This window comes from Phalacrocorax carbo, chromosome 18 (assembly GCF_963921805.1).
Source record: "Phalacrocorax carbo chromosome 18, bPhaCar2.1, whole genome shotgun sequence".
In the NCBI taxonomy this organism is placed as follows: domain Eukaryota; kingdom Metazoa; phylum Chordata; class Aves; order Suliformes; family Phalacrocoracidae; genus Phalacrocorax; species Phalacrocorax carbo.
The window spans coordinates 11726360-11748072 of NC_087530.1; the positions used below are offsets into that span (position 1 = coordinate 11726360).

Below are 21713 nucleotides of genomic sequence, written 5' to 3' on the forward strand. Positions count from 1 at the left end.
AGGACACTGTGTTGACTAATTCAGCTGGGACAGGAATTGAAGAGGTAGCAGTAACTGTGAAGCAGGCTGCAAACATAAAAGAAGCAGATGCAGTTTGAGCTACCCCAGATCGATCCATCCTGAGCCATATTCTTGCTGAGTTTGTAGCCTTCTTTCATGGGAAGAAGGCCCAAATGCAACCAGGGCATCAAAGGCTATGTGGGGGGATTTTACAACTCCCTGTGAGGCTTCAAAGCACATCTCAGACACGCTGTTATGAATTTAGGGACCCTCTTTACGCAGTAGCTTGACTGTTAGCTCCCTGTACTGGAGGTGAGCCTGGATGAGTGCTGAGGGGTCCTAAGGCTGGTCCATCACCCTGTCATTCCCTTCTTGCACATCACTTGGTTTCCAGTCCTAAGAGTGGGGATGGGGTGCAAAGCCCAGGGAGGCTGGGATTCACCCGGCTGTTCACGTGGGGCTGGATGGGGTGCTGGGTCTGGGTACTGGCCTTTTTAGCATCTCCCTCTGCATGGAGCCCTGGGTCCATCAAGCCTGGTTTCCAGCCCTGCCTGCTCTTAGTGCTGGCCCATGTGTTATGGAGGTACCTGGGGCTGCCAGCCCAGGACCGCCACTTGCTCGGCCTTGGTGCCGCTGGCTCACGGGCTCTAAAGGCATGTGCGTGCCGGGAGTGAGTGGGGAGGAACGACTGGGCAGATGGGCCAGCTGAGAGCTGCAGCTCCAGCTTTATTTGTTTGTTTGCTTAGCTGGACTCCAAAGCCATTAGGAAAGCAGATCTCTCCCCTCCAGCAAACACCAGCTCCTGTCTCTCTGGTGCTGTGTGATGTTCCCCCAGCCACATCCCACGCTACCAATGATCCTTCCCTCATCCCCCCTGAGCAGGAGGGCATGGGGGTGTATTGGGGGTGTGAGGAGCCACTGGCACTTTCATCATGGCCAGAGGTATTTTTAAACCCTTGAAGGTCTGTTTCTCATGAACCCCAGAAGGGTTGGTAAGAGCAAGCATGCTCGCAGGAGTGGCGCCGGTAGCCCAGGGGGGTTAAGCGGTGTTGAGATCATTTGCTCAGGGTGGTCAAAGGCACAGCACTAAGCCAGTGCTGCTGTGATTTCATGAAGGTGCTGGAAGTGCTTTGGAGCAGCGCTGCCTCTGAAGGGGGAACGCTGCCTGTGCTGGGCAGGGCTGGCACCGTCCGCTTGGCTGGAGTGCTCCTCTCCTCTGCCCAAATGATGCCTGTTTCGGGTAGTTGCCGATGCTCTTCCCTCCTAGCGTGGTGGGGGGCTGCAAATGTGTGGCTGAGCAGACTCTGAAGCCAAGTTCAAGTAGCTCCTTCAAAAGTTACTTGAACCCTGAAATCTTTGCAAAGCCAAAGGATGTGTTTGAAATGCTGGGGCACTCTGACTGGTGATGCCCAGAGCAGTCTGGGAGTGGGAGGCATGGCTTCATTGCGCCCCTGTGGGGTCTCCTGGGCCCTCTGTGAGCCTTGGTGTCCTGCCCCATAACAGGCACTTCCCTGACGGTGTGGCAAGGCAAGGCTTGACAGCACGATTGCGGAAGTGTGTTTGGCTTTGGAGCTTCTCTTGTTGTCTTTGGCACCACTGGGATTCGTCTGCTCTGTGCGCGGCTCTGGGTACGGCCCTGACAGTGCCAGCTGCAGGAGAGCTGTTCTGAAAGGTCCTCTTCTCTACAGCGTTGTTTCCTTACTGTGATCTGTGCCAGCAGCACAACAGCTTCCAGTGCCGACCTCAGGGTCCTGTTGTGAGTGACGCCAGGACAAGTCCTTCGTGATGGCTCTGCAGTGGCTGAACGCATCAGCTCAGGCTCCTGCTGTCACCTCCCTCATCTTGCACAGGGGACAATGCTCTGCCCCTGCAGATAATGCTGTAGAGAGAGTCTCCTGCCAACCAGTACCATGTCCTCCCTGGCAGGGAAGGGAGGCTGAGGGTTGTGGGCTGAATGCCAATGACAGGATCTGCTTCTTCCTCACCCCTCTGCTTTTTTACTGCCAGGGATATTAATGACCCAGACATCATCTCTCTAACCTCCAGCACCAGGTCCCACCTTGCTCACCCAACAGAGGCGGGATACCCAGGTCGAGGAGGCTGCAGGCAGTAGCTGATACCTGGCTTGGGCAAACTGGAGCTTCATTGCCAAAATGATGGGCACAGTGTGGTGGGTGTGTGCAGGTTTGGATGGTGGCTGGGTTCGTTCCTGCCTGAGAGGGGCCAGGGAGCCTGGCTGGGGGTGCTCCAAGTCCTGGGGGCAGCTGGGCACCCCCCATGTGGTGACATCCCTAGGCTGTGTACCCACAGCCCTGCTGCCAGCCAGGTGGCTCTGTGGAGAGGCTGGGCACAAGACTCACCGGGCACAGGCCCCTTTGCCAGCGCAGGCAGGATAGGTGCTCACCACAGCAGCCGGGGCGGCCGTGCCGTGCTGCTGCAGTTTGTGATGACACTGTGTAGCTGAGCTCAGCTCCCCGTCCAGCGAGGCCACGTGAGGGAGCTTCTATGTCTCCTGTACCACTGCAATGCTGTGGCTACCTGCAAGGAAGAGGAGGCAGCACAGTTCCCCTGCTCCATCCCAGGGGCATCCACAAGCCTGCAGCTGTCTGGGAGCAGGGGGACACATGTGTGCCCAAAGTCCATGCTGGAGGAGAGCCAAGCACAGCTTGTCACCTCAGCAGCGAGGACCCATCAGCGAGTGGTGGCTGTGGTGCAGATAACCACTGGCAAACAGCTATGACAGTGGCTGTGCACACACACACCCACCACTGTGCTGTCTCTCTGCAGCCATCAGGGCAGCTTGCCCGTCTTGATCAATAAAGTGTGATACTGGGAAGATACACATCCAGCCAAGGCAGTCGGATCCCCAGCCCAGTGTGTATGGGGGTGTCAGGAGAGGCCACTGGTTCTTGTAGAAGAGAACTGGCAAATGGTCATGCGTGGTCTGCCCCCCAGATGGAGACCGTACACCCTTGTACATATTTTTTCTCCCTCTCCCTGCCTGTTTGGGTAGAGCCACTTGTAGGGGATTGCAGTGCAGAGGGCAAAGTGCCACACTGCAGAGCACCTCCCGCTTCAGAGCTGCTCCTTTTCTGTAGAAAGTAGTTTGGGAAAAAACCCAGCTGTGAACCTGTAGCAGAGCTTCATTCAGCAGGAAGCACCAGAATTGGTCTGTGGCTTGGTGTCGCTCAGGGGCAGGACAGGAGAAGGGGACCCACAAAGTGAACGTGGCAGGTATCAGGGTGATACATAGCTCTTCCTCATGGCAGGTAATGGTGCCTCCAGGGATCGCCAGCAGAGCCATAAATAGCATGAGGGGCACGAGGGAACAGTGTCTGGGAGAGGCTGGGGCGGCTTCAGCTGCTGCTTGACACAGACATTAATAACTGCAGAGGCAGAGCCAAGTGCTGCGCTAGCATCTGCCGAGCCACGGCTGCGGGCACATGTTGGGGCCGGGGCCGCTGGAGGGAGATGCCGCTCACTCGGCCCATACAGCGGGGATGCCACTGAGAGCCTCGATTTGGTAGGTTTTACTTTCTAAGTTTGCAGCCTGTGGGCTGTACCCTTCGCTGGGCAGGATCCGGCCGCAGGTCGAGGAAACAGCAGCGCTGTTGGGAGCGCTGGTGTCCTTTTAGATCACAGGCGTCTGTTCTATTCCCCGCGCTGGTCCTCCGGCACCCCTGTGCTGGGCTGGACCTTGCTGTCTCCTGGGGAACCTGTGGCTCCTGCCCGGCTTCATTCACTGCCAGGCTGCGTTGGAGGGGTTGGTAACGGGCAGCATCAGGGGGAACGAGGGAGTGTTTGTAGCGACGGGGACTTTTTGATGTTCCCTTGCAAATCTGGGCTGTGTATGGCTGTACCATCTGCATCGGCTGGCTCTCGTTGCGGGAGTGGCATTGCCGTGTGCCTGGAATTTCTGTTCCAGGGCTTATGGAAACCTCCTCTTTACTGGCGCTGGGGAAAAACCAGTAAATTCAGCCCTTACCACTGAAATCGCAGCTGTGTGTGGGCTCATAGCCTCGATAGGGATGAGGGCACTGGGCAGGGGACAGGTCGGTGTCCAGAGCTGGGACTGCTGGGGTGGCTGCAGTTTGGGGCTGGCAGCTCGGTGCTGCAGTGGTAGCAACTCTTTGTTATCTCCAGCTGCTTGGCTGAACTACACAGCGTGGGGAGGTTTTGTCGCAGGTTGTTTGCTGACACCTTCAGCAGCTGATCCCAAAATGTGGGTGCAAGCTATACCTGGAGACTGGGCTCCCTCCTGCACACCCTCTGCTACGGGTAAGGATGCTGCCTGTGATTAAGCATCGGCTCCTGTTTACTGCTGTGTTGCAGGGAGCGGAGCGGCTCTGGGGAGAGGTGCAGAGTGCGGCCACCGCAGCGGCAGGGCTGGGCGATACCTCAGTCAGGCCCCGTTTGCAAAGCAATCAATTGGGAATGACAGTAATGGGCTAATGGGATTAGTGGAGGCTGCTGACACGGGATCATTTCCTCCTGCAGAGGAGGACTTCTCCTTCCAAGGCTCTGAGACCTTTCAAGCCCAGGGTTTTTTGGGGTGGTACAAATGCTCACACCACCACGGGTGTCTCATCAGAGGCATATATCCACCCTTGCCGCCCTGCCCTGGCACACTCTTGGATCCTGCTCTTTGGGTTTATACATCCGTGCTTGCTTTTGCTGTTACGTTAATTGCTCTGTATCAATTATTCATCGATTCAGTAATGAAGCAGGGAATGGGTAGAAAACCCTGCTGTGCAATGAGCGCTCGGCTCTGACCAGCCCCACAGGGCCACCGTGGCTCAAGGAGGGCAAGGAGCAGAGCTGCCTGGGGATGCTCCTTGTGAGCACTTTCAAAATTACTCCCATGAAAATTTTCTCAGGTTTCGGTAGTTCTGCTTCGCGTTTCTGGCTTTGGTTTCTTCCCCTCAGCCCCATGCTGTGTATTAGATGCTGCTTCCCGTAGCTGTGTGCTTACACAGAGCTGTGTAAGAGCTGTGTGCTCTTAATGGTCACTTTTTAAGTCTTGGGGTGCTTATCACTGATGGTTTTGGTAGAGTTTCACAGAGCCACTTAGAAGTTTCTGATCTGATGCACCTGGGCACAGTTTGTCCCATGCTTTTTAACCCAGGGTTTTTAACCCTGAAATTGTAATTTTTTTCTTCCACTTTGGGAAAAATCTACTTTGGAGATGTCGGAATTTCCCCGGGTGATGTAGGTGCTGTTTTCCCCACATCCCGTCTGCCCTTGGGGGGGATGTTACCTCTGCACAGGGAACATCCTGCCAGCAGCGAAGCTGGCAGCATCCTCCCCGGAATCCCCCTGGGGAAGGACTTATTCTCATTTCCATGGAGTTAAATGCTTTTGGGGACAGGTGGGCACCTTTGAGCAAAGGTAGATTTAAGGGCAGCAGGAGCCAGAGAGGTTCCTGCAGGGGACTCACAGAGGATGTGGCTGCCATGGTCTGGGGACAGCCCATGAGAGCAGCTCCTCCAGCAGTATCTTGGGAGGTCCATTAACTCCTCCCGGGGTGAGAGCGCGGTCGGAGCAGCGTGTCCTTCGCTCTCCCTCTCAGCTCGACGTCCAGTACTGTGTTACCTGCAGGGACTTTCCTGCTTGTCCCAGTCCCTGGTTTTGGCTGAGGAGCTGCCTGGGTGCAGGGCGCTGCAGTTCTAGGAGCGTTTAGCCTCCTCTTCCCCAGTATTACATCGAGAGAAAGAATTGCCTTGTAAAACCTGAGCATCCGTGTCAGGAGCCAGAAAAGGCTGAATTCAATTTTCTTGTGTCCAGGCTTTACTTGAGCTACAGTGGCTCCATGACTGCGAGGAGCAAAGGCTTTGAAATAAGAGGCTGAGCCCCTCAGAAAAAAAACCCTGACTCCCCAGAGCTGGGGGTTTAAGGGAATGCCAAATACCATGGCACTTCTGGCAGCACCAGGGGAAGGCCAGTGCAGGCTTCAGCTCACAGCTGTGCCGCCTCTGTGGCCGGTGTTTTCCCAGCTGGAACTCCCGGCTGTGGGCCACAAGAAAGGGCATGTTATTTAAAGAAATGCTGGAGAAGTCGAGGCCACGCCGACGAACCTGCATCTGTTCATTGAAATTTGCTTTGCTGGCGTCAGAGCAGCAGCAATCAGAAAAACCTGATCGAATTACAGACCAAAGAGCAGAGTGTTTGGAGTACTTCTTTCCTGTCTGGGTTTCAAGAAAACTTTTGAGTCGATGAGTGATGCCCAAAGGCAGGGGGAGTCCAGGCAGTGGGCTACAGGTGCAGAGGTTGTGGATGCTGGAACAGGCAGGGCAACATTTGGCTATTTTGGGGTGTGTTGGGGCTTGCTCAATAGGGAAATTGATACTGGGGACTCCATTGCTTTTGCTCTCATCTCAGACCAGTCATCTTCCTTCTCTAAAATGGCCCGTGATAGCTGTCCTGGGGCTTGGAGGCAGCCCTTTCTTCTACTTTCTTTTCCCCTTCTTGGGACATGCTGCCTTGGCCACCTAATCTGAGATAGAAACTGAAACAGTGAAGTGTGAGGTCCTCCAGGGAGGATGTAGTAAAGCCCCTAGGCCATCCCAGCTCAGGACAGGGAAACCCAGATGTTGAGAATGGGAAGACCAGCGTGTGGAGGGCAGGGAGACCCTGGTGTTGAGGATGAGAAGATGCAGATGCTGAGAACAGGGAAACCTGCATGTTTAAAGGTATTTCCATTCAATCTCCACCCCTGGTCCCTTTGTTGCAATGAGCTCCTCTCCTTGTTCCTGCTCTGGCTTGGACTTTTCCACAGGTTGCAGTCCCCTAGGGGTGTACCTGCTCCAGGTAGAGCCTTATCTATGTGCCACAGTCTCTCCAGAGGTACACCTGCTGTGGCATAGACTCATCCACAGCCACAGTTGTTCTGTGGTGTGCCTGGTGTGCCTCCAGCCATGATGGGGCTTGCTGGCCAGCTGTGACGGTGTTACTGCCGCTTTCCTTCCCTGTCTTTCCCCCACCATCAGGTGATGTTTAGCAGAGCTCAGCCATGGCACTGTCTGTGAGGACAGGATTTCACAGCCCCGGCGACGCTTTCAACCCGAGATGGAAACCTCACTTGGTGATGAGGCTCCTGCCCATATCCTCTGTGCCACTGAAGAGCAGCAGAGTCTCTGATTGAATTAGTGCAGGGATTTAATTTAATCCCCAAATGTCTCTCATTTTAAAGGAGCCTGTTCATTTCCTTCTAGGGCCTTATCTGATGTGAGCAACCAGCAGTATTAAGCAGAAGGACTGGACAGATAGGGAGCTGCTGGGGAGGGGGAGGGCTTTGCCGGAGTGAATTGAGGGCTGTGTGGGTTTTTCCTCTAATTATTTCATGAAATAATGATGACAGTGATTGCAATACAAATAAGACAAAATGGCATCATTAAAACACACGCTGGTGCAAATAGCATCCTTGCACAGCAAGTCTGGAAACATTCCCTTTTTACAAGAAATAACCGTGGAGGGAGTGAAACAGCCCCAAGGACAGGGTAAGCTGAGATTTGCTTTGTGCCTCCCACCAAATCCAGCTGTTTTGGGGACAGGGCAGATGTCACAGATGGGACTGAGGACATTTAGTCTTCAGACTTGCTGGGGAAGTTCAGGTGATGCTAAATCGCTGCCTGTGGTGTGTCAGGCTGGAAGGGGATGGAGCAGGTCATCTCTCTGCTCATAGGTGTAAAGGGGGCCTTTTTGGCATGGTAAAAAAGGCCAAGGCACAGGCAGACATGGGTGAGCTTCTGTGTGTGATGCCCAGGAGGCAGCTGGCTGTGGCGCTGAACCCAAGCATCTTTTTGGAAATCTGGTCCACTTTTTGGACCCGTTAGCTCAGACGGGTGCCTGTGGATGCTGCCTGGTGCCGTGTGGTCTCTGTGCAAAGCGGATGGTGCTGAAGCTTGGGCTTAAACACCTTCAGGGTGTTTCCTGGGGATGACAGCAGCTCTTGCAGCCTGACATCTGCAGCTCCCTGGTGATATCCAGTGGCAGGTTATAATCCATGTGCACCAGTTCTGCAGGGCGAGGAGGGGTTTAGCAGCAGGTTGTCTGTCCCCGGGGCCAGCTCGCAGGGGTCTGCTGTCACAAGCTGGGACCACCATGGGGATACAACCTCCACCCACTCGGTAGCTGCCTCTCTTCCCACTGGGATGTGAGGCTGGATGGGCTAATTCCTGGGGCCACTACTCCTTTTGAAGCTGAAGTCAACCTGATTTATACAGGGGTTGTGGCTTTGATAGCTCCAACTTTGTGATTGCCATCAGGCTCTTCAAAATGCTTGGATCTCAACTGGTGACACAGTGGTATATTTTTGCTGGGTGACTTGTTAACTGGGGCTGGTCCTGTACAATAACCCCTACCCCAGCCCTGCAGGGTCTGCCTAGGTGGGAAGCGCTTCCCAGGGGGAGGATTTCTCTCTGCTTTGGTCTTTCTTTCCTGCTGAGCTGTTTTTACCCCTTTGGCTCAGATGGGGTCTGTGCAAAGGGAAAAAATCACACAGAAGGGAAGACCCAGCTCTGGCTGGGGGTGCTCATTGCAGGCTCCCCCTGCTCACAAAAAAACCTTGGAGGTTTTTTTCCCTTGGGCTACCCCAGGCTTTTCCCTTTTAAAGGGCAGAGCTTGCTCAGGAAAGCCTGGAAAGCCTGGCTGCAGAGGAAAGCTGGCAAAAAACACCCCCTAAGGCTTAAAAAACCCAAAGGGACTGGGAGGAGTGGTTGTGGTTTTGCAGGGCCACACTGCACAGGGCACGGCAGGGCGGCCGTGGGGAGCCCCACAGCCGGGGCACCCAGTCAGGGAGGCTGAGCTGCCCGTGGCCGCGACTGGGCTGAGCTTGGGCAATCCGCAGATGAGCAAAGCCTGGCGCTTCCCTTCTGTGTTTAATAATGCAGTGCAGGAGGGGCTGGAGCTGCCCGACAAGAGCTGCTGGTTATCTCTGCTGCCCTGCTGACCTCAGAGAAGATCTCTGCAGGGCTGAGCCCCCCAGCAGCTCCCGGGGGGACTGGGGAGCCATCAGGGTAAGGATGATGTTACTGGCTCTGCCTCTGCAGCTGGAGCCGAGCCTGGCTGTGCTGGCTGTGCTGCTGGGCTGAGCCACCTGCCACCGGCCCCCCGCTTTCCTCCAAACCCGCCAGTGCTGCCGGCTGCTGGAGGTGGGAGCTGGGTGGCCCCATCCCACTCTGGCTCTGTAGCCACCAGCTCGCTGCTGGTGGGGGAACCTGGTGCTCCAGGGATCAGGACCAGGACTGGGTGCTGTGGGAGTGATGGACCTGCCACCACCTGGGGACAATGCTGTCTCACCCCACTGGAGCATTGTTAGGGCTGCACAAATTGGTGCCAGCCTTGTGGTTGGGGTTTAGGAGCGGAGAGGCTCCCCGGGAAGGTGGCCAGTGAGAGAACTGGGGTGCTTCTGCTTTCAACCTTCTTTATCTTCTCTTCTGGGCAGATGCTGGAGACGGACGCTGAGAAGCCGGGGCAGATGCACTCAGAAGACGGGAAGGCAGCAGCGGGTGATGCTCCTCTGGCCGCAGAGGCACCGGCTCCTGCCAAGCCCTGGGAGGCTGTGGGAGCCACCCAGGATCCTCTCCTGGTGGAAAAGCAGCCAGTTGCCACCGAAAAGGGAGAGGAGCAGTCCAGCTCCCTGCCAGCCTTCATCATCCCCGAGCTGCGGCTCGACAGCACCTTCAGCCAGAGCGTGGCAGGCATGGCAGGCAGCACCACGGATGGCGAGGATGAGGAGGAGGAGGATGAGGAGGAAGAGGAGGATGAGGAGGATGAGGAGGAAGACAGCGATGAGCACTACTTGGAGAGAAACGAGGCAAAGCGCAGCAGCATGATCGAGACGTCGGGCTGTCAGCCTGTCTACACGCTGAGTGTGCAGAACTCCCTGCGGCGCCGGACCCACAGTGAGGGCAGCCTGCTGCAGGAGGCCAAGAGCCACTGCTTCACCTCCGACACCACCCTCAACTGCTCAGACAGCCAGGGCACCAAAGACCACTGGGCCCTGCCCTCCCCCAGGACCCTCAAGAAAGAGCTCGCCAAAAATGGTGGCTCCATCCACCAGCTTACCCTGCTGTTTTCAGGCCACAGGAAGGTATGTGAGCTGGTGCTGGCTCCGTGGGGCAGCTGGTTCCTGCTTGGCCATGGGGATGGGGGAGCTCCTGGGGTGGAGGTGTCCCAGCATGCGGCCTGTCTCACAATGGCCATGGAAAAGCTGTCATCTGAGGGGCCAGGAAGGTCCCTGCCACTGGCAGTCAGCTGTGGGAGATGCGTAGCACCCGGGGGATGTCACCCAGAGCCAGCATGCTGGTGCTGTGGGTGGGCATCTCCCACCAATGCGTCCAGAACCTATGGGATCCCACGTCCTGGAGAATCACTGCTGAGACCGGTGGAGGGAGAGGTGCACCCCAGGTGCCTGCTCCTGCAAAGAGCTGCTCGCAGCAGCTGGGAGGGGGAAAAACCAGGCTCCAGAGAGCCCCTGGTGACAAAGAGTCCCTGGTGTGCGCAGGGATGCCAGAAGCAGTGTGGCTTTCTGCCCTGGCCAGCCTCTTGCAGGGCTCTGAGCATTGTGGAAGGCCTGTCTCAGGAAAAGGTTGAGGTCAGCAGTGATTTCTGACCCTGACATGCAGAAAGGAGGAGCAGCGGAGGGCCGTGCAGCAGGAGCTCTGCGTGGGGCTGGCCTCTGCTCAGGGGGCTGGCTGGCTGGGGTGCTCCATGTGCCTCCCTGGAGCAGAGCTTGCCTTGGCTGTACTTGCTGTACTGGCATAACAAATATTTACAGGAAACAATGTGCCATTGCAGAGATTGTGTGTGAGAAGTGTTGCTTGCCCCACTCTCCCTGGGTGAAGCCTGGCTGGGCGCTGAAAGCAGCTGCCTGCCTTCCTGTGGCGCTGGCCCAGCACCCTGCTCTGCCCAGCCATGCTCATGACAGCTTGGTCTCTGGCAGCGACTGTGGGTACTGCTCTGCTCAGTGCTGCATTGCTTGGCTCAGGTCCACGTTGCATTGCTTGGAGTCATGTTGCACAGCTCAGGACCTTGTTGCATGTCTCAAGACCATGCTGCATGGCTCAGGACCATGTCACACTGCTCGGGACCACCTTGCAGTGCTCAGGACCACATTGCATGCTGCTCCACAGCAGCTAGCTCCTGGGCAGGAGAGGCTAGTACAGAGCCCTGCGTGCCCCCAAGCATAGCTGGATGATGGGGTTAAACCCTCGATGGAGTTAACCCTCTTCCTACCAGGCTCATGCTGCTTGAAAAGCCACCTCTGATGCTGTTTCCTGGAGCACTTTTGTGCTGAGTACCCAGCCAAGTGGTAGAGTGTTCTTTCAAGCCTGACAGGCTGGTCAGATCATGCTGCTGTGCAAAAGGGTAGCCCAAATCCTCTTGGAGGCTGATGCTAGCAATTGTGGGCTGAGGGGTTCAGACCCCCTCCCAGATCCTATCAAGCAGGGTCACCTTTGTGGCAGGGACACCCCTGCTGCCCGGCGCAGATGCAAGGGTGCTGGTGTCAGTGTCAGTGCCTGGTGAGAGTGTCCCGTCAGGGCTGCCAGTGACAAGGCTCTTGGAAAGAGGTTTCACAGTGCCGCTGTGCGAGCAGCCTGGGAGCACGCAGCTCTGCAGCCAGAGGCTGCTGCGGTGCTGGCTGAGACTGGGCGGGCTGTATGCTCGCTGCTGGGGGGAATGTACCCCTCTCCTGCTCCTGCTCCGCAGACCCCCCAGCTGTGCTTTCTGGGCTGATCTGGGTGGATGTTTTTCAGTGGGGGCATTCTGAGCTCCTCCTGGATTCGACTGCCCAGGTGCAGATGAGACTGGGATTTTTTGGAGCAGGGACTGGGGCAGCCTGTGCCAGTGGTGAGGGCAGCGTGGCTGCTGGGACTCCTTGTACTCCCACTTGTAGCCCTGCAGCGTATGGCCGCTGCCTTAACCCCCTGCCCGTATGCCCCCCTCGGGCACTCCCTGCCTGCTCCCATTGCCCTGCCCCTCCGTCCGCCTGTGGAGGGGCCAAGGCTGCCTGGGGGCCACAGCAGGCAGGGGAGCCTGCATGGTGCTGGGCCAGAGCATGCACGGGCTTTCAGGCTACTGCCATCCTCCTGCCTACATTTGGAGGGACTTTTGTCAGGCTGTGTCTTTTGCCTAGTTTGGTGAAACCCTCCAAGGTTTCTGGAGCTGGAGACTGATATAAAATTCCCCTATGGATCCGCTCCAGTGGCAGCACCAAGCTGCCAAGCACCGGCGATACGTGCACCCAGTGGCCTTGGTGGCAGGTCCAGCGCATCCACCAAGGTGCTGGTTTTTTATTCCTCCTCTGGGAGCATTTCAGAGGAGCTCATTTTGTTGGCCCTTTTAACGCCGTCATGGCCCGTGTGCCTCCCCACTCCCCTCCTTCCCTTGGTTGAGGCTGGGAGGTGGTTGTTTTAAGAGCATATTGCGGCTGGGAGTGCTGGGACTCCTCGGGTGAGCTCTGCTGCTGCCTTTTGTCCCCAAGCGCAGCGGAGCCTCTCTGGACAATGGCAGGAAATGTGCTCCGGCTGCGTGTCGCCCCGGCCAGCCTGCCTGCCGGGGCCCTATCTGGTTGGGGAAGGTGCTTTGCAAGGGCTGCATTGTTTGGGGCTGATAAACTCCGGAAACCTGGGCGCAGAATGGAAGGAAATGTCAAAAACCTCGAGCCCAGGGCTGTGGGGCTGCGCAGCAGGTTCCCACGGCATGGCCACGGGGCGGCGATCCTGGAAAGCACCCCAGCAGTGCAGGGCTGAGCTCGGTTGTGGGGTCAAGCTGGCCGTGAGCATCTTCCAGTCTCGCTCAGTAATGGATGAGTTGCTAAAGCTCCCAAGCTATGGTGGTTCCAGAGGTTCCCATGCCTAGCCCCAGGCTTCATGGCTTGGAAGCTGCACGGATGCTGACCCGAGCTCACGGTGCATCCAAAGTTCCCTTGGTTTGCCCAGGCTGCCCCAGGGTGGTGGATGGGGAGTGGAGACCTCTGGGTGCTCCTTGGACTTGAAAGCTGCCATGATACAGTTCTGTTATGGCTGAACTGCTCTAATTTTTCCTGCCTTGGGACTGCTGGGGGACCCCTGATTGATTTTGGGTGCCCACCCTGGGTCTGGGGGGACCAGGTGCCCTGCGGGCTGGGGAGGGGTCCAGTGCCCACTCAAGACAGTAGGAACAGGAGCATCAGGAATAGGGATGAGGGTGTGGTCCCCATAGGAGGTACCACTGTCAGCATCTTGAACCTGGAAGGCTACCTGCAACACCAGCCGTGGTGTCTCCTCAGATGCTCCAGGAACACCACGACCCATAGGATGGGCAGGGGTGAGGCAGGTTCCCATGCCAGAGAGGAGCTTGTCCCATTGCATTGCCTCAGCCAGCCGTGGTTGTGGGGAAGGAGTCCTGTGGATGTGGTGGCTTTGGGCTGTGGGGTGCAGAGACCACAGGGGATGCTGGCAATGCTGGTTGGTGGCACTTGGAGTGCCCGCACTGGCATGATGATGCAGACGCTGTTTTTCTGTTCCCTCCCAGCTGAGCGGAGCCGACCCCGAATGCAGCTGTGACGAAGGGGATGAGACCTCCCGCAAGAAAAGGAGCAGGAGCCTGTAAGTGTCACATTGTGGTGGCATCAGAGTGTACCAGGGCTGTTTGCTATGGCCAAACACCTTGTCTGAGGCCTGCTGGTCCAGGCAGCCCTCAGGGTCCCCCTGTTTTGTTTGCCCAAGGTTTTCCAGGAAGAAAGCAACAAAGATGCATGTGAACTAAGGTTTCACTTCAGACAGGGAGTCATGATTTTCAGGAAGAAGGGTGGGAGGCGTGCTGGGGGCATCACACAGCCCAGCTGGGGGCAGCACCCTGTTTGCCTTGCTTTGACAGACAGGGAGAAGGAGCCGGCTCTTGCCAGTGGTGTGGGGAAAACAGCTTCCCTGGTGCCAGCAGAGCTCTGCTCTGGCAGCACTGGTTTTAGGGAGAGGACATGCAAGTGGTAAAGCATGAGCTGGGGGCCTCCTTCCCACTGGCTCCATGCTGGGAGGAGGAATGGGGAGGTTTCCCACCGTGGGATGGGATCCAGCCCTTGCAGTACATTGCAGCGTGCGGGCAGCGTGGCAGGAGCACCGAGTGCAGGGGCCACCGAAGGATGCTCGCAGTCCCTCCACCTCTCCTGGTAAGGCTTTGGGGGATGCCGAATAGTGGATCCAGGCAAGGACGAGGCAGCTGTGGCCTCTGCTTCCCACGAGTGCAGCTGTATCTGGGTGGGGGCAGGCGTGCTGCCAGGGCTGAGTGAGGATGTTTTGGAAGGAACCATCTCCGGTTTTGCAACGCAGGATCCGGCCGGGTGTCACGGCCGCAGGGATGCCCGGGGCTGGGTCTTCCCCTGCTCACTGAGGCTTGGGGCAGGTGGAGAAGTCACACGTGGTTTGAGCGGCTCAGGGGGTGCGAGGGGGCCGAGCGTCCTGGCTGTGCACGCAGGCTCGATGGCTTCTCCACTCGTGTTGCCTGCCAGCGAGTGGCACTGTTGTCCCACACGCTTCCTAGCTGCAGCTGGCTATTTTTACCTCTTTTCATTATTACACACCCCCCCCCCCCCCAAACACTTGAAATTAAAATTAATCCCTTGCAGTCTGCAGTGGGGACGTCCCTCCATCCACGTGTCCCTGCTGTGGTGCTGAGCTGGGGGAATCGGGCTGGCGGGGGGAGGCTCAGCCCCCCCAGCTTAGCGGGGTCAGGGGCGGTTGCAAAGAGGGTTTTCTCCTCACCTTGAGACTGCGCTGGGGAGCCTCTCAGCATCGCACCAGCTGGCTATTGGCTGCGCAGCCTGGTTGCCAGCCATCCACGGGGAGTATTTATGGTGCAAGTGGCTGGGGTTTCGCACTTGCCTCCCCTCCCGGCACTGGCACACTCTGCCGGCCCAGTTCACTCGCCGGCGCTCCCCGATGTACCACGCGATGGTGGACTTTTCCGAAAAATACCTGGAAAGGTAGGACTTGAGCTTCCTGCAGGGAAAGGTGATGCGCTTTGCAAGGGATGGGTGATGTGCAGGGTGATGGGACTGGATGTGGTGTATTGGCAGTGCCAGGGCACCAGGTGCAGATCACTTTATAGGGGTGATTCCGGAGAGAAACTAGCACTTTCTTATGAAACACTATTTTTGCTGTGGCATTTTATACCGTAGATCGGCCACAGCTAAGGGCTGTGTGTGCCTGTGGCTGCCACAGACTGATTTCGTACCGCTTGCTATTTATTTACAAGTGTGTGCAAGAGAAGCAGCGGGTTTTAAGTTGGGGAACTTCCTTAGGTGGTTCTTGCTGGCGTATTACAGCTGGCAAATCTGCCCACGAGCCGCAATCAGCTGCAAACCCCAGAGCCTGGTGTGCGGCAGGGCTACCCACTGCAGCTGGCTGGCATTGTGCAGTGGACTGCGTGGGTGGAGGCAGCCCACATGTGCTGGGGCACACACAAGGGCTTTTCAGAGCTTTGAAAGCCCCACCGGGCGCCGAGCTGCAGCGGCTGCTTTGCTAAACTGGGAACACTGCTAAAATTGTTGCTTGGGGCTGCGTGGGATGGCCCGTCCTGTGTGGTGGCTGGGCCTCAGCTGCCGGCGTTGCTGGCAGCATGGTAATGGGAGGCAGATGGTGTTTGGAGCGTGAGGCTCCATGTTTGGATCCGCTTTTCCCACGTTAGCGCTGAGCCGGTGCCTGGCAGCTGGCAGCAGGGGGAACGCGTGTCCTGCTGGGACCGCAGCCCAGATGAAGGCAGGGAAACCACCCATGCCCTCCGCGAGGGCACGGACAGCCCCGCGGGGGTAATTGCCCTCTAAAATCCTTCTCCGGCTCAGGGTGCTCAGCACCTTGCAGGACTCAGCCCTGGGGTTGTTGCAGCTATTTTCGTCTCTGTTGATTGCTGTATTTTACCCTCCTGGGACTGGAGAGAGCTGTGGGTCCAGACAGCATCACCTGGGGTGGGGTACACCCTTGCCTTGCATCACTCCTACGCCCCTTGTGTCCCCAGCCAGCTCTGGGCATGGCTTGGCCAGGTAGAGGTGGCTCCTCCAAGCACCCTTGTATAGACCCACTGGTGTGGGACCCGTGGGAGGTTGCAGAGAGCAACCTGGCCATGCCACCCATTCACCCTGGTGGCACCACCAGCCTCGGTGCAGGATGAGCATCCCATGCCACCCTGCGTGTCTCCTGCACCCCTTCGTGTTGTGGTGTCATGCAGGGGGTGTGCCACGAGGGGACAGCATCGTCCACGCCTGTCCTTGCCTGTCACCTCTTCCGCCTCCTGCTCCCCTGCCTTGGCCCCTGGGAACCCCTCGCAGGGCCAGGCTGGGGCTCTGCTGGGGGTCCCACTTTCCCGCGGCACTTGCCAAAAGTCTTTGTCCCGCTTTGTCCCGGTGACAGTTTCCTGGGGGAACCGGGAGCCCTGTCTCTGGGTGTCTGTCTGTCCAGGGGTGGCAGAGTGGGGACCTGTGCAGGGTGGCGGCAGGGGGTGGCTGTGCCCCAGCGCTCCTCCGCATCGCACGCCGCCTGTCCCACCCCGCCCTTTCGGAGATGTTCCCCTCGGCCGTGCCCATCCCGGGCTGGCGCCGGAGGAGTGTGAGGGCCAGCGGCTCACACGGGGGGTCCCAGCCCCGCCCCTACACGGGGGACACGGTGAAGCACTGCTGTCCCACGCTGCTCCTAACCCCACGTAGCCCCGCCGCCAGCCCCGCGGCGCCCGCGCTCTCTGAATAGCCCTCGTAAATCCCCACCGCGATTATTTTCCCCGCCGCCTCTTGAAAGGCCCCACTCTCCGCCCTCGGTGCCGATTTTTCCACCTTTCCTCGAGTTTCCCCAGCAGCGGCAGAGCCGCCGGGCCGGCAGCGGGGCCGGCGCCGCCCCGCTCACCCCGCGCCCCATTTAAAGCTCCTCCGGGCTGAGCCCTCCCACTTCCGCGGGGCCGCGGGGCGGGGGCGCGGGGCCGCGGGGCGGGGGCGCGGCGCGGGGCGGGGGCGGGGGCGCGGCGCGGGGCCGCGGGGCGGGGGCGCGGGGCCGCGGGGCGGGGGCGCGGGGCCGCGGGGCGGGGGCGCGGGGCCGCGGGGCGGGGGCGCGGGGCCGCGGGGCGGGGGCGCGGCGCGGGGCCCGCCGCAGAGCGCCGCAGCCTCCGGCAGCCGCTGCGCGGGCTCTCCCAGCAGCCATGCCCTTCTTCCGTGACCTTTCCAAGCCCCAGCCGCTGGAGTTCCATGCGGAGATGCTGCTGGGCGTGCAGAGGCCCCACAACGGCAGCCTGCAGCGCCGGCACACCATGAAGGAGTAGGTGGTGGGCGCGGGGCGGCGGGCGGCGCGCGGGATGAGGCTGCCGGCAGGTCCCCTGAGCGCCGGCTGTCCCCCCCCAGCCCCCCGCGCCCGCCTGCTAACGCTTGCTCTTCCCTCTAGAGCCAAGGACATGAAGAACCGGCTGGGGATTTTTCGGCGGCGAAACGAGTCCCCGGGAGCCAACCCCTCCAGCAAGCTGGACAAAGTGCTCAAATCACTCAAGTAGGTGCCGTGAGCGGGAGGTGCAGGGACTGGGGGCCGTGGGGGCTTCGGGATGAGCCGCACCGGGCTCAGCGTCGCCTCCAGGGAGGCTGGGGTCACCCCGTTTGGGGAAGCTGTGGACAAACAGTTTCTGGATCCGCAGGAGCATTACCAACGTTTGTTGGCTGAGAATTCCCCCTCAGGCGGGTGGGAGGTCGGTGCCTGGGAGGTGGCACGGCGGTGGTGCGGGCTGGAAATTTCCCTGACGGCTGCTTTCTACCGGTGCCTGTATGTGAAACTTTAACTGGCCGGAGGATGGTTTGAAAAACCGCTTTGCTCTGGAGATGCTCCAGACAGCCAGAGACGAGCCCTCCCTGCTCTTGCACCCGGTGGCTTATCCAGCTGCTTGAATAGGGCAGCTGAAATCCCCGCTGTCTCAGCCTCCTCGGCAGTGCCTGGAACTTTTTCTCATTCTTGCTGGGACGCCCCAAGCAGCACAGCTGCCTGCACAGCCCTCTTTATATCGGCATTTCTTCCAGCCGGTCTAAAGGCCGAGATTTCCTTCCAGCAGACCCACCGCGGCGCTGCCTGGTGCAAAGCCTGGCTCTGCCACAGATGCTCCAGCGATGCTGGTGCCGACGTGGGAGCCGGGGCCAGCCCGGTGTCGGCTGGAAGTGTTTTGCTCATGCTGCATCGTGGCAGGCGGCGACCACGGCTTTCGCAGCTTCACTTTGCCAATGTGTTGTCCCTCTCCTGCAGGCCCACTCCTGAGGAAGCTCTCAAGTGGGGGGACTCCCTGGAGAAGCTGCTGCTGCACAAATGTAAGTGTTTGCCTGCCTCTTCCGCCTATTTGCTACTGGGGGGGTATCCAGACACGTGCATGGATAAAGCTGGGATTTCCTATGTTAATCCCTTCTGGTGTTTGGGGGTAGACAAAGAGAAATGAGGCTGCCCCTTGCCTGCACCCCTTCTGCTCATGCCTGGCCCAGGAGGGATTTTGTGATGGGGCTGCAGCCCCCCTCCAGCTTGGGGAGGAAAAGGCAGCAATTAATGTCTGTGTCTGATTCAGAGCTGTGCAGTGGGTCTGTGAAGCAGGAGCTGCATTAGACCATTCCCCTTCTTGTGTATCACAGCTGGGGCACCCCACGTCATGGTCACATCCTATGCCTGACCCCCCATAGGGATGGCCGGGGGTCCTCTCTCTGTTGCTGCCCCCGCTCCAATCCCAGCCTCTCTCTTTTGGCTCTCCATGCATGCAGCTGGGCTGAGGACTGTGGATTCAGCACATGGATGGCTTGAAATTGCTATGCTTCGTCTGGCAATGCCATCGCTGCTTGCTTTGCACAAGGGCTCACGAGGGGTTTTTAGGGGACCGTGTAGGGAGGTAGTTTAGGCTGCGCCTTTGCAAGGCTGCTGGGCTGTTCCCTGCCGGTGAGCCGGGAGTAGAGACGTGTCTCTGTCCCTGCAGACGGACTCGCTGCCTTCAGGGCCTTCCTGCGCACTGAGTTCAGCGAGGAGAACCTGGAGTTCTGGCTGGCCTGTGAGGAGTTCAAGAAGATCAAATCCCAGTCCAAGATGGTCTCCAAGGCCAAGAAGATATTTGCCGAGTACATCGCCATCCAGTCCTGCAAGGAGGTGAGGGCTGGCTCCCATGCCGGCGTGTGGCTCCGCGGCATGGCAGCTGCCGGCGGAGCTGCTCACTGGCGCTGCTCTCTCTGCCTGCAGGTCAACCTGGACTCCTACACGCGGGAGCACACCAAGGAGAACCTGCAGAACATCACCCGCAGCTGCTTCGACCTTGCGCAGAAGAGGATTTATGGGCTCATGGAGAAGGACTCCTACCCCCGTTTCCTCCGCTCTGACTTGTACTTAGACATAATTAACCAGAAGAAAGCCAGCTCCCCACTGTAGACCCAAGGACTCTCTTGGGGCAGGTTGGGAGCTGTGTGTTTACATGAAATCGGGCAGCGGAGGCCTTCCTGAGGGATGGCAGAAATGTGCCTTCCTGCTGCCGTTTGTGCCCCCAAGCCGTATTCCTGCAGCGGACAGGTGCGGGGCAGCTGAAGGCACCGAGCATGAGGCCAAGGGGACCAACAAGCCAAGCAGTCTGGTACTGCTCCATCGCCCCATCTCACCATCGCTGGTACGACGCCTTCGGGGTGACTCCGGCGTGGATTTTAGCCAGGAGGGAAGCTCCCACAAGACTACTGTGAAGCACGCGCCTGAGCTGCGAGTGTTGCTGGAAGGCGACGGGTGATCCCCTTCGAGGAGGAGGAGAACTGACTGTTGTGCAGGGCTCTGGCAAGGGGACAACAGCACCGACATGAATATCTTCCCCAGATAAAAGACTTCTGAACTGGGCCAGCCCCACAATGCTGCTGTGCTTCCCTGTGCCGGTGATGCCTCCCGGCTCCCCCGAAGCAGATCTCGCAGGAGCCCGGCGCTTCCTTCGCTCGTGGCGGGTGCCCCCGGGAGCAGCGAAAGCCGGGCCCTTCCCTTATGCTGGAGGTGTGCAAGCCGACTGCCTCCCGCTCCCACCCCTGGTTTATTTATTGACCTCCTATAGCTGGACGCGTTGCTGTGTAATAGGAAATCCTCGTGTCCTTTCCCGTTCCAAAATTACAAGTGCAATATTTGTGTGTGTCACGGCGGAGTTCTCCAGTGGAGTGGATGCCTTTTTTTCTGAGTGCGTACAACATTTTCTAAGTTAGCAGGTTTTATCTGACAAAATGCGTTCCCTAGCAGCGGGCCGCTGGGGGAGCCTGGGTGTATATATCATGCCCTGACGACGGAGGGTTTGGTGGTGGAGAAAAGCAGCTCTGCGAATCAGACGCTCTCCTAACTCTGGATAACAATATTGTGTTTTGAGGAGCGGGGGTTATTGCTGAGCCTGGCAGAGCTGGACAGACTGCCTGCCTCCAGGTGCCCATTTTACAGTGCGAAGCATCTCTGCAGCTAGCAAAAATACATTGTCATGGTCATAGGTAAATAAAAGGAGAATATAATTTCTTGTAGCTGCCTTTAATTCGTGGCATGTTTCTCAGCGCTGGTAGAGCCGGGAGTCCCCTGCTTCACTGAGGAGTGTAAGATCCTGTTACTGCATGGCTGAAGATGGGAAAATCTAGTTCTGTGAATTTCTGAGCTGTTTTTCATGATGGAGCGGCTGCCAGATGCTCATTAGGTCAGGCCCGAGTGTAGCCCTGCATGAACACAGAAAGTTTTGCCCAAAATGAGACTGTTCCCAGGGTTAGTGTTTACTGTTTAAACATGGTGGGGCATGAACCTCTGAACACGGAAATGCCCAGAAACATAAGTGACCCAGTGTAGCTCCAGGTCCCTCGGGGGACACACCAAAAGAAGCAACAAAGAGCCCAACAGTGCTATTTCAGGTCCCAGCTGCGTGGCTCGGCAGGGCTGCTCCTTCCCTGGCAAACGCAGCGCTTCGATAACTCTGGTGTATGATGCAAATGCTTTGTAAATGTCGTTCACGGAGCGCTCGGCAGTTGAAATGTCTCGTGCCCATCACCTGCTTGTGGTCGGCCTTGGGTGCCTCGGAGACGTGCTTACGGTGTCACGGGGCGGTGCCGTGGGGCAGCGTGGCATAGAGGTGCTGCTGGTGATGCCCAGGGATGGAGGCGGTGTGGCTGCCCCAGCAATCCCACCTGGGCACAGCTCTCCCTCGCAGGTACCATCACTTCTGGGGAACTGTCTCCCTCCTTAAGGAGCTAGCAGGTGATGGCCAGGTGGGGAAGCTGAGGCAAAGCTGAGGGCACCCCTCAGGGGTCAGCTGAAGGCAGCAGAGATGGTGGAACACCTGTGTGGCTCTCCTGGGGGTGCTTTTGGCGCCCTGGGGTCAAGGCGTGTGGGCCAGTGTCCCAGCTGCGACCCTGTCACCGACCCTGGAGCTGCTGGGACCCAGCAGGTCGATGCAGCCTCCCTGCGAGTGCTGCCGCAGTCACCCCAGCTTCTCTGAGCCAGACCCCCTCTTTCTCCCAGCGTTGCTGAGAGCCTTCATCTCCCCTCCTTCCCAGCTGGGAGAGTTTCCCGTCATATCTGGCCTTGACAGAGATTTTCTTGCTCTTTCCCCCTCCTCTCGGTCACCTGCATACTCTTGACCTCCCCTCGCTGCGTCCCAAGCCATCAGTGTCAGGGAGCTGTTACTGCAGGGTGACTTGTTGATACCCCCCCCCCCCCCGTGTCCCTGGGCTCCCAGGGACAGCGTGCAGAGGGACT

At 58.4% G+C, this 21713-nt stretch overlaps 1 protein-coding gene across 10 annotated transcripts in view; it reads left to right on the top strand.

Annotated features, from left to right (window-relative positions):
• RGS3 (regulator of G protein signaling 3) overlaps window positions 1–20485 on the top strand; it is an 82866-nt gene extending 62381 nt beyond the window's left edge. For 9 of the 10 annotated variants that reach the window (XM_064469087.1, XM_064469089.1, XM_064469092.1 and 6 more), the window contains 6 exons: window positions 9443–10090; window positions 13516–13589; window positions 17400–17501; window positions 18240–18301; window positions 18949–19115; window positions 19206–20485. In XM_064469087.1, coding sequence (XP_064325157.1) covers window positions 9443–10090; window positions 13516–13589; window positions 17400–17501; window positions 18240–18301; window positions 18949–19115; window positions 19206–19391 — 1239 coding nt within the window. In that variant the 3' untranslated portion in view covers window positions 19392–20485. Of the gene's footprint in view, window positions 1–9442; window positions 10091–13515; window positions 13590–17089; window positions 17277–17399; window positions 17502–18239; window positions 18302–18948; window positions 19116–19205 lie in introns of those variants that run through there. The other variant, XM_064469096.1, reaches the window with a different exon arrangement.
• The last annotated feature ends 1228 nt before the right edge of the window (window positions 20486–21713 follow it).